Source organism: Lycorma delicatula, chromosome 1 (assembly GCF_047948215.1).
Source record: "Lycorma delicatula isolate Av1 chromosome 1, ASM4794821v1, whole genome shotgun sequence".
Classification (NCBI taxonomy): domain Eukaryota; kingdom Metazoa; phylum Arthropoda; class Insecta; order Hemiptera; family Fulgoridae; genus Lycorma; species Lycorma delicatula.
Window position 1 is genome coordinate 301,947,519 of NC_134455.1, and position 13,087 is coordinate 301,960,605.

The 13,087-nt window shown below is 28.6% G+C and overlaps 1 protein-coding gene across 1 annotated transcript in view; it reads left to right on the forward strand.

The window, feature by feature from the left end:
• par-6 (partitioning defective protein 6) overlaps positions 1–13,087 on the forward strand; it is a 48,161-nt gene that overhangs the window by 8,276 nt on the left and 26,798 nt on the right. The window contains exon 2 of the mRNA XM_075380310.1: positions 4,121–4,346. Coding sequence (XP_075236425.1) covers positions 4,121–4,346 — 226 coding nt within the window. The remainder of the gene's footprint in view (positions 1–4,120; positions 4,347–13,087) is intronic.

Below are 13,087 nucleotides of genomic sequence, written 5' to 3' on the forward strand. Positions count from 1 at the left end.
TTTTCCTTCTACCTGACCCTCTAATATTAAAGCAAATATTCCAGGATCCCTTAATATGTGGCCTATAAGTCTGTCTCTTCCTTTAACTATATTTTTCCAAATGCTTCTTTCTTCATTGATTTGCTGCAACACCTCTACATTTGTCACTTTATCCACCCACCTGATTTTTAACATTCTCCTGTAGCACCACATTTCAAAACCTTCTAATCTTCTTCTCAGGTACTCTGATCGTCCAAGTTTCACTTTCATATAAAGCTATGCTCCAAACCTATACTTTCAAAAATCTTTACCTGACGTATAAATTAATTTCTGGTGTAAACAAATTATATTTCTGACTGAATTTGTTTCGCCTGTGGTATTCGGCATTTTATATCGCTCCTGCTTCATCCATCTTTAGTAATTCTACTTCCCAAATAACAAAATTCTCCTACTTCCATAATCTTTTCTCTTTCCATTTTTATATTCATTATTTCTACTACTTTTCATTACTTTCGTTTTGTTCTTGTTTATTTACTATATCATCAGCAAATCGTAGCATCTTTATTTTTTCACCTTGTACTGTTACTCCGGATCTAAATTGTTCTTTAACATCATTAACTGCTAGTTCTATGTAAAGATTAAAAAGTAACAGGGATAGGGAACATCCTTGTTGGACTCTCTTTCTTATAATGGCTTCTTTCTTATGTTCTTCAATTATTACTGTTGCTGTTTGGTTCCTGTAAATGTTAGCAATCATTCTTCTTTCTCTGTATTTGAACCCTAATTTTTTTAAAATGTTGAACATTTTATTCTAGTCTACGTTATTGAATGCCTTTTCTAGGTCTATAAATATTAAGTATGTTGGTTTGTTTTCCTTCAGTCTTCCTTCTAACATTAATCTGAGGCCTAAAATTGCTTCTCTTGTCCCTACACTTTTTCTGAAACCAAATTTGTCTTCTCCTAACACTTCTTCCACTCTCCTCTCAAATCTTCTGTACAGAATTCTAGTTAAGATTTTTGATGCATGGCTAGTTAAACTAATTGTTCACATTTATCTGGTCCTGCTTTCTTTGGTATCATAACTATAACACACCAGTTTGTGTAATCTATCAATCGCTTCCTCACCTGCATTGTGCAATAATTCTACAGGTATTCCGTCTATAACAGGAACGTTCCTGCCATTCAAATCTTTTAATGCTCTCTTAAATTCAGATCTCAGTATTGTTTCTCCCCTTTCATCCTCTTCGACTTCCTCTATATCACCATTTTCTTATTCATTTCCTCCGTATAACTCTTCAATATATTCCACCCACCTATCCACTTTGCCTTTCGTATTATAAATCGGTGTACCATCTTTGTTTAACACATATTAGATTTTAATTTATGTACCCCAAAATTTTCCTTAACTTTCCTGTATGCTCAATCTATTTTACCAATGTTCATTTCTCTTTCCACTTCTGAACAGTTTTCTTCAATCCACTCTTCTTTCGCTAGTTTGCACTTTCTGTTTATAGTATTTCTTTATTGTCTATAGTTTCTTTTACTTTCTTCATCACTAGCATTCTTATATTTTCTACGTTCATCCATCAGCTGCAATATATTGTCTGAAATCCAAGGTTTTCTACCAGTTTTCTTTGTTCCGCCTAAGTTCACTTTTGCTGATTTAAGAATTTCCTTTTTAACATTCTCCGATTCTTCTTCTACATTTTCTACTTTATCTTTTTTATTCAGACCTCTTGCAATGTCCTCCTCTATTAATATTAATTTAGAAAATATATTAAAATTAGCAATATTTTACATTAAAAAATGTACAGAAATTGTTAGTCTGAAGTAAATATAGCAATGTAAAATAACAACATGCATTATGTAGTGAGGATGTAACAAGCTGTAAAATTATTTTACATTTACTTTCTACTTCTCATTTTTTTAAGAAACTACTTTTTGAGTGATTTTTTTGTTGTTGCTAATTCCTTGAAATGTATTTTTTTAATGTAAAATTAGATTTTTAGGTAGATAAAAGACTGGCAATTTTCTAAACAATCCCCTTTGTATTAAGCTTGAAAGAGTAGTACTCATGTTGCCTACTTATTACTGTGTACTGGTGATCTTGTTTTGTTGGGTAACATGTGCAGGAGGTTTTATACGTTTTTTAATATAATAGCATTTTTTCTCATCCTTACATTTACATGTTGTGTACTGATAAAGAGTATTTAGGGTAATTTCAGGATACATCTATTAGGAAAATATTAGAGGATTAGTTTATGTAACAATAAATTTATTATCTCATGAAATTAATTTTTCACTTTTTAGTCTGAATTAGACGTTACAAAATACTGTTTATTTTACAATTTTGTACCTTTCTGATGCCAAATAATCTATTATTTTGTGTAATATCTAAATTTTATGAAAAAAAGAAAGATTTTTGAATTATTACACTATTTTCACTTAAATTTCCTGTTGTACTTAAAAGAATGGCACAACTAATCTCTGATATCAGTGGATTGTTTATAGTGTGCTGGGTATATGAAGAGAGCCATTTACAAGAAATGCAAAGGTGAGAAACCTCTGTCTTAATATAAATATAAAAAGAGATGCAGAGGAACAATGCTAAAATATGCCTACTGACTGTGAGCTAAAATTCCAGAATGCAGGAATTTTTCATTGTAAGTTTTTCCAACTAATTTTCCCATGAAAATAAACTGAATATCAGAATGAGATTAGGTTACATACATGATAACATTCATTTAAAAAATTCACTACTAGGCAATAATGACAACAAAAGGTGAAAAGCATCTTCAAAAATTTTTAGATTTAAATTTATATTTATATTTAAAGCTAAATAATTAGATTAAATTAGATTAATTAAAGCTAAATATTTAGATTTATATTTAAAGCTTTTCAAGCTTTAATATATATATATATATATATATATATATATATATATATATTAATATTTTTTATTATTTTGAAACATTTAATAATTAATTTTTTTGATACTGTTTTGCTTGTCTTACAACAACCTTTAAAGCAAGGTATCACATGACCATATGTCCCATTTAAAATTTTTGAGCTGCCCCTGCCTCCTCTCAGAACAATATGAAGGTGGAATATTCTAAATTGGGGCTTACTGAGTTAGCTTCTCTTTTTGGAGAAGATTTGCAAAGAAAAGATTGGGATACTCAAATGATAAATTGAAGAGAAGCATGCAACTGTAGTTGTATATCTGCTATCTGAAACAAGTTGCAGTTGTAGTTGCTATCTGAAACAAGCATTGTTGGCTGCCATTTTGGATTGGGCAATCACAATTTAATTTTAAATGTATCATTTTTCTAGTCTGATTGAGGTCTTTAAAATGATGTATCCTATGGCCATTAGTTCAATTTGAAATTTTTGAGTTGCCCCCTCCACACCACTTGAAAATCAAAAAGAGTGAAATATACATTTATTGAAGTACAAGAAAAAAAAAGATAGATTTAAACAAGTTAAATAAAATAAAATTAAATTAAATTCTCTTGGTACAAGGAAAAATGCCACAAACTGCATCCAGTTATCTCAATTAAAAAAAAAAGTTAGAGGGGAGTGTAAGTTACTTTTAAGCCACTGGTATATTTACAGGCATTTGATGTTATTTTAGATATTTTTCTTCACAAAATATATAGGTTATAAGATATGTTTCAGTGTGTAGTAGTTGTTCCTATTTCTCTTTTGATTGGTTTTCATTTTATAACTTTCATTAGTGCTGAAATACTTTTTATGCGATTTTTATCTTATAGAATAGAAAATCAGAATTACCTTAATGCTTTTAAAGCGATCTGTTACATTGAAGGAAATTCTAATATGAAATTTTGTTTAAGAGTCCTTTTATCAAAAACTCTCTTGTAACTGAATATTAGGAAATGGCGTTTGACTTGAGAGAAGATTATTCATTTGGTAATTATTTCAAACCTAGTATTTATACATTTATTTACATAAAGATTTCATATACAGAATGTATGAATTGAAAGCTTTTTAAAAGGTACAAGTGTGTGTGAGTAGATATTGTAATAAATCAAGTATTATTTGAAAACTGTTTTGTCGATGTAGGTCTTTTTATTTCCTACAGGGAGTGTTGTGTATTTATTATCAGTTCTTTATTTTACAGTTTGATGCTGAATTTCGTCGTTTTTCATTAACTCGTTCAGTGCCTCCAAAATATGAAGATTTTAAATCATTAATAGAAAGATTACATCGTCTCTGTGATGTTGCATTCCTTATATCATATACAGACCCAAGAGATGGGGACCTGCTTCCTATAAATAATGATGACAATTTAGCACGAGCAATACAAAATGCAAGGCCTCTTTTGAGGGTGATAATACAGAGAAAAGGTTAGTGGATTTTAAAGTAATTTTATCTTAATTATTCTATAATTTTTTCCTTTGCTATTTTCTTGTAATTTTGCTGTTAAAGTAAGATGTGGTACTCAAGTTATTATGGAATGCAAAGACAGAAAATTAAATAACACTGTTAGAAAAGAGTTCATGTTAGTTCTGTTCTTTTTAGTAGTTAACTCAACCTTCAAAATTTATTAAAGTAATTTTGATTTTTATGATAATTAAATCTTAATAATTTCTTGCTTTATAATTCAGATACTGGGAATTTGTTTCTCTACCTCTTTATCTGTTATTTTTAATTAAAAGAACAATGCATGAGTTCATTATCTACCAGTGATTAGGGTGTTAAATGTTTTAGTATTCAAGTTGTTCATTACAGAAGCTGTATGATGAATACTATCAATAATAGGTTTGTTTACTGGTAAACCAAAACCAAAACTTTCAATATTTAGCCTTTGAAAAATTTAATAACATAAGAACACAATTTTTTTTGCTATCTGTAAAAAATGAGCTCTTTCTTCATTTTTTAAAAACTTTCCTTCTTGTGCTAACACTATAATTTGCACCAACATCTACTATTTCATTTTCTTATTTTTGTATTTCAGCATGTAATAACTATTTGTAAGCATGACAAAATATAATGTAAACAAGATGGTGTTAATGTTTTGTCTGTGGTTTGCCTGCAGTTGTTCATGGTTGTCATAACGTTCACAATGTTGAAACAAGTATTTTGTATTGGGTTCCAGGAAAAATTATTGATAAATCATTAAAAGATTTCATTATAATTAATTCATACAACATATCTTGAAACTGATTTTTTTTCATGGTTTGTCCAGGAACAGAAACTTAACAAGTAGAATGGTTACATATGACAGTGTAGCATGCTCTCTTGGTGGTTGGTTTGTTAGTGAAACAGTTATAGGAGGAATTTGTTTTGGGACATAGATGATTGTGAGGATAATTCTGTATTTAAATATACAAGCTATATTTTAAATACTTCAGTTTGCTAAGTGAATTTAAATTTAATTATTGTTGTAAGCAATCGTTCATCAAAACTTATTTTATAATATTTAAAAATTAAAATTTTTTAGTAGTGTTTAATTTAAAGTATTACAAAAAATATGTTCTTGATTGCTGTTAAGTCTAGTTACAATAGCATGTATTTAGTATAGTGTAACATAGAATAGGAAAGAGAGTGCAGTGGGGGAAGTGAAACTATGCTTGTCTCCAAATGTATCAGATACACTAATAGGTAATAGCAACCAAATATATGTTTCCTTAAATATTTTCACTATCTGAGGAGATAACTTTTCTCTTTTCAAAGTATATTTTTCTCATTTACCTGTCAACCTTGTGGCAGAGAAGCAGCGTCTCGAATTTTCATGCGCTACAAGTTTGTTATTTTTTCACGCACAAAATGAAATGGAAGTGTGAGTGAACAGAAAATGTATTTTTTCTCTCTTTCTAAGGTATTTTTGTGCTCATATAATTCTTGCTGAATGAAAGAAAATATACATTATTGTATACTATTATGTATTATAACTGACGTACATTGAAGTTGGAGTTATGTTGTATATTTATGATCATATCATGGATCCTCATTGAAATATTTGCTAAATATTTCTTGAATGTGGAAAAAACAAATTCAGGAATGATCGGTAACATTTTTTTATATTAAAGAGCAAGAGTAAAATGTGACTTAAGTTATTTGTAGATACATCGTGGTCATATATTTGTTAAAAAGAAAATTATAAAACTAAATATAATAAAAATCATTTTTTGTTTTATGAATATTTTGTAACGTATGTTGTATTGAAAACAGGGTGATTGTGATAAAAATATGTTGAAAAAAAAAATACTGTGAAATATGGATTGCTGATTTATTTATCATTATTATTTTTAATTCCTTGTACAAAGTAAAGGAAGTATTGTGATTGCGAAAAATTTCAGTTTTCAGATTTCAACAGAAATATCCATTTTGACCATCCCTGAATCCATTTTGACTACTTTTGGCGTGACGTCTGTATGTACGTATCTCGCATATCTCAAAGATGATTAGCCGTTAGGTGTTGAAATTTTGGATTTAGGACTGTTGTAATGTCTAGTTGTGCACCTCCCCTTTTGATTGCAATCGACCAAACCAAAAGTAGTTTCCAAAACAGCCCAAAATTTAAAAAAAAAAATGGATTTTGGACTTTATCTTAACTGCAGTAATAAACCCTCATTAAGAGCTTTTCACTTATCATAAGTGGTATAGCTTGTCCAAGCCAAATTGGCACAGATCTGATCTAGGTGATGGTTACCTAGCTAGTGCAGGGCTATAAATGCTACTTGTGGAAGATAGTATATGTACAGTGTAATAAATTCATTGGTATATATATATACAGTATATTTTTTTTGTTGTATTTTATAGTAATTTTTTAACGTAACTAATTTACAGTATACATTTTTTAATATTGTTTATTCCAATCAATAAACAAATTCACTTCCTACATTTTTAAATTATCTGTAGTCTTATATTTATAAAAAAATAAATTCATAACTGAATAAAACAATAACAAATTAACTTATTTTTAAAGCCTTAAAAAAAAAATTAAATGTAATCATTACCTTGACATTTAGATATTTCTTGTTTTTATAATTTGCTTTTACTTGCTTGGCAAGCCTTTTTTTGGTAAAACTTTTGCACTTTATAATGTATTTTGTTTTGATTTCTGTAACTTGCACTAGGATAATACAAATAACTAAAGTAAAAAATTACAAAGTTGCAGAATATATAGCACTGAACTCCCTACTACATGTTTTTGTCTTCTTTTGACGATTCTGATGAACTCTCACTTCTCAAATTGATGATGACACATTCAATTCGTTGTTCTAGAAGATCTTGGAGTTTACAATACTCATCTTCGTTTTTTTTACATATTCGCAACATTTTATTATCCAGTTCTCAACTGAGAGTTCTGCAAACTTTTTATGACAAATTTCCATTGTGCTGTCATAAATTGTACATTTCAGCTGTGATCCGGTTCTTCACCTGTGCCCATATCATCTTAATTGGATTTAAATCATGATGATATGGGGGTTGGCATAAAACAGGGAACCCGCCTTCCTCCAATATCTCATCTATCTTATATGTTTTCAAGTGATCTTTATTTTTGTTATTTGTCTCATACAACTGAACTTTCGTCAAACTTTCATGGATGGTAAGCTGTTAGTCTGCGCTAGTCAATCACTGGTTGTTTTGTTGATGCTGAATTCAGTGATCAGTTTTCTACAGCATGAGATAAGAAGCATTATCTAAAATAACAACACTGTTTGCGGGCAAGTTAGTCATTAATTTTTCTCTTATCCATTTTAAAAACATGTTGCAGTTCATCTGAGAATGATAATCATCTTAGGAAAATTTGGCTTTCCATACTGTCAAGGAGTTGGGAATGAATCCCATTTCAATATCGGCATAGATAAGAATTAACCTTTCTCCTTTTGAAATTGGCACAGCAAAACAGTCAGGTGCATTTGAAGGTTGCCAACAGAAATGTTGGCAATGAGAACTTAAAATATAAGTCTCATCGACATAGACGATTGGTCTTCCTTCAACTCGATCTATGTCTTCTTGGTCTTCTTCACCTTTATTCAAATACACAAACCTTTTGTACTGAATATCATGTTTTTCAATAAGAATTGCCTTGCTATTTCTGATTCTCTTTCATTTAAAGTCCGTGCTTAAAAAATGCCCATCTACTATTTTGCCCATTAAATACCCCATCACTTTTTAGTTTTGTGGTAAATTTCCTTAGAGAAGGCAAGCAGCCCTCGTTTAAGTAAAATTTTATCACTTTACATTGTATGGCATTCCGATCAAAACTGTCTGGGTTTGTCACTTCCTTTTTGCATTTTATTCCCTTGCGAGGAGAACTGAATTTTTTGCCAAAGCCATTTCACCAGTAATTCATTAAACTGTTTTTTTAGACTCCTGTAGCATATGCAACACGTTCTACAACTTTTTTGGGGCCACTAACGAACATTCCAACTGCAGCTTCTCTTGCCATGTAATTAAAAACATTGTGTGTAATGTCTGGGAGTAAATGTCTTTTCCATATAAATTAGACATAATATGCAAAATAATAAAATCAATTCACTGCCATAAGAATAGAGGTGACAAAAATTGACTAAATTTAATGCAAATAAATTACTTTTAAAATTTCAAAGTCTGCAACTACTTTCAAGAATTGAAACTCAACGTACGCTATAATCAGACGATAAATTTACTCTGGATACACACAATTAACTGGACAAGTTTTAACTGCAAATACAGTATAAATTAGAACAGAATCATTTTTAAAAAAACAAGTTAGTCTCTGAATGAATCAGGTTTGTGTAAATACAGATTTAATGTTTCATTTGAATGTTTAAAATTACACATCCTTCGGTTATTATTTACATAAACCTGAGTAAAGAAATTTTTCTTACGTACGACTTATAGTCTAGGCTAGCATACAGTTGTTCACCACTCCCAGAACAAAGGGCGAAGAGTGTAGCATAAACAGTAGATATCAATCTTCTGCATGTTTAGCTTGGATATTTTATACAGTTATAAAACTATAAATAAATACATTTAGGGCTAAACACTAATAATATTGTATAACATATCTATTTCAGTATCTAATAAAGAAATTGATTATTAATTTAATAATATATAAACTCAGGATTAAATAAGTAACTAATAAATAAGACATGAATTTTTTTCATTGATTGGAATAAATAATAGTATAGTTGTACTGTATACATTCTTTCTTTAATCGAGTAATATTATAAACTCGTGCTCGTTAGGCAACAAGATAGCCAAATTTTATTTGGCTATACCTCTTGAATCAATTTTCATTGATTCAAGAGGTATAGCCACATAAAATTTTTAATTAATGAACTATTTGAATTTAAGGGGAAGGCACATCAGTTCGAATCAGACTTTTTCTCCATTTTTTTTTAACTTTTTTTTCAATTTAAATATATTGATTTATTAATAATTATTAACCTCAAATTGTAAAAAAATTCTACTATGAATAATAATTCAGTATTAACAAAAAAAAAAAAATTAACTTATTAATGAAATAAAATTTTATGTAATTTAATAGTCTTACAAGGAAGTCATGTGGTATCCACATCATATTTTTTTAAATTGTGTAAGATAAATCTCTGTTTTAGCTATGTTAGATTTTAGTAATACTAATTTGAAATTTTGTTGCAGTTGAATTTAAAACACAGTTACTCTATACTAGGGAAGTGATTTCTTTCACTAATATCTATATGTTTAAGAAATGACGTTAGAAAATTTTATCAGTCTTCTTCTATTGATATTATCTATTTATGGTTACACTGCTTTTGTAGTTTTCAAAGCATTGTTAATTTTTTTTCATTGATGTGACAGCCAATAAATAAATTCAATTTTAGTTTAATTCTTTATTTTAACATTTTGATAAGTCATATAAGTGTTTATTTCATTGATTACATGAACCATATAATTCTTCTATTAAAAATACACATTGGCCAATATGATATGGGCATTTTAAATGTCAGGTTAATATTTATATATTTATTTGTGTGCAATTATTTTTGTGATTGGTGAATTGTCAGTGACAATTTACAATTTTTGCGAGGCAAATAAATAGTTTGTAATTTACTTTTATCAGTATAGAGATAGCAAATAATTTATTGTGGTCAGTAAAAATGACCTTTGTGAGATATAATTCCAGTCTTTTCCGTGACTTGTTATAATTTGTGAATAATAAATAAAATCGGTATATATTTATACTCATTCTCAGCTATGTGTACACATACACACACACACATACACACACACACACACACATACACACACACACACACACATACATATACATACATACATTGTATAAACCTACATATGTAAAGAGAGATAAAACTGATGTGTATGTGAAAAACCATGCCGGTGCACATATACACACATATATTTTAACATTTTAAATTTATGTAAATCCTTTATTTCATAATTTTCTTTTTGTTTAATTTTATAGCTATTTTTGTAATGGTTAATGTAATGTTGTAAGTTGAATAGGAAGGTAGGTCTCTGACTTTTTTCAAGGGTGAGAACTAGGCTGGTAGACAAAACAAACAGCTTCCTCTATCAAGTCCATTTTCTGGCTTACATTCTGATTACTGGCTCTGAATAATGATGGTTGACGTGTTTGAAGGTCACAACTATGTGTATGTGATGTATTTCCCCCTCTCAAACCTGTATGTGTTTAATAACCTGTAACATTTTACTTCTTTATTAAGAAGTTATGTACTTTTTTCTAGCTATAATTTGTTGTATAAGAAAAATGTTATTTTAGTTTTTATCATTTAATGGATAGTGTAGTAAAAAAAAAGATTGTTGATAAGTTTGTCTATAAATCTAATTTCATCAAAACTACAGTGAATTAAATTATCCAGATTTTGAGTCATCAAGCTGACCATTCTTGGTTTATCAGATTTATATTCCTGATCAGTATTTTAGTTTAGTTTTTACTTTTGTCCTGATCATCCAATGTAATTTTTATTCTCCTACAAATTGTTTAATAAAAAAATTTTTCTGGCTTCCATGTTGCTCACTTTTGCTGCCATAAATACTACACACAAATATTTTGTAGAATTTCTTCCTAATTCCTAAATCCATGCTAGATACTTGGACATTTCTAAAATTGAGAAATTGAGAGTTTACTTGGGTGTTTTCATTTATCCTGATAATTTTACTTAGAGAATAAAATTGTACAACTTCTAGATTATTATATTTTCCCTTCATTAACATTAAACTCTCATATCGTTTCTGAAATTTTATTAATTTTTTTCCTTGGCCTATAGACGTCACAAATTTGCCTGTGAATTTCAGCCACAGAATGGTTTTCTTGCTACCAAAATCAGAGAACTCCTTGGTCCTTTCACTTGGTGGAATCATAAATTGTAGCTCTTATTATAAATGGATACTGACTATCGATTGAAATAACGAAGCTACACAAGCGCTATCTGTTTATATTGTATACAAATTGCAAATTCAAAACAGACTTTTCTTAAATAACATGCCTTGTATGAATAATCAAAGGTCATTTTTCAAATAGATTTTTAAAATACAGCTGATCTTAAAAAGCTTGGCATTCTATTGCTTACTTGAATCTATAGACTTCTAGTTTTACATATAATTGAAACTGAGCAGTAGGGTAAATTGTTGTCTTTTTATGCAACTTAATGCAAAAAAAATGAAGTATTGGTTATAGTTTGTAATACCATTGGGATTAATGAAGATCTAGTATGAATAATTGACAAAATAGAATAATTTATTCAGTATGAATTTTAATTAAATGTTTGTTGTGTTCAGCATGAAGAACATACCTATAAATGTTATTGTTTTACCTACTTGTTAAAAATATTATTTATTTTACTTACAATGTAAATTAGTGTTTTTAATAGCATGTTATGTATACTGTGCACTTAAAACATAATTTATAACATAGTTTTATTTATTTTTAATGTGATAGTTTTTAACAGCGTTTTAAGTTACATATTAGTGTTTTTGTTATCCGAGAATGGGCCTTTTACACCCATTCCGGATTTTGTTTCTGTGATAGTAGTTTTAAGTTTTAATTTTATCTAAAAACCTAAAATTATTTTTATTTATTTATTTATTTATCTATTTATTTATTTTCCGGGCGATGATAACGTTCAACCGTTTTTCGCCCTTAAAAAAAAAAAAAAAAAAAAAACTTAAAACATAAGAAAGTAATATTGTGTGTTTATTAGATCAACTTTTTAAATATTGTGTTTTTATTGAAATGTTTGTCTGATAATTTCTAAACTGGTAGAGGCAAGGTTAAGCTACATTTTGTTGACTGATGAAAATAAAGTTTAATAAAAAAAATCAGATGTTATCTATCGTAGTGGTAAATTATTTCATAATAATTTTTCTTTCACAAAAAAGTATGTGGCCTCATTTTATTTGTTAAATTGGTTTCCATTAAGTTTTAGTTATAATATATGGTTAAGAAGATACCAAATTCGCTACTTCTACAGTGGAGTGAAAACATTCCTGTTTTTTTAAATGTATTTCTCTACTAGTATCAGAACGATTAAAAATCGTTAGTAAATTACCAAGTAAGAAAATAATTAATTGCTGATTTATCTTATTCCTTGCTGTTAAAATTTATTATTAAGCACCAATCTTTTTGATAATATAATGAATATAAATGGAACAGGAAGTCTGAACATAAACAAAATTTATAAGTGTTGTGATGTTCATACTAATAAACTTCAGTCTCATTCTGACTGTGAATGAAGCCGTTTGTCTTTGTATGGATTAAAAGTGAAATCATGATTTTATTCTAAATTATTCATATGCAGAATATTTATAGTATTATTAAAAAGACCAGTATGTTGCACTGTATCATTTCTTATCATTGTAGAAGTGCTGGCAGTTATTATTGGCCATCTGAAGTAATGTATACTTATTATTGAATGCATATTTATAAAGTAAAAATATTCTCTGATGTAGTTCAATTAATCACAGATGGTTATCTGTGACAACTCATTACTACTTTTTAGTATTCAGATGACAATTCATATTAGAAGCTGCTAATGCAGTATACCTCAACTGGAACCATTAAAATGTTTTGAATTCATGAATTGCTTGTGAATAATATCTTCTTAGCAAAGAATTTTACTTGTTTATT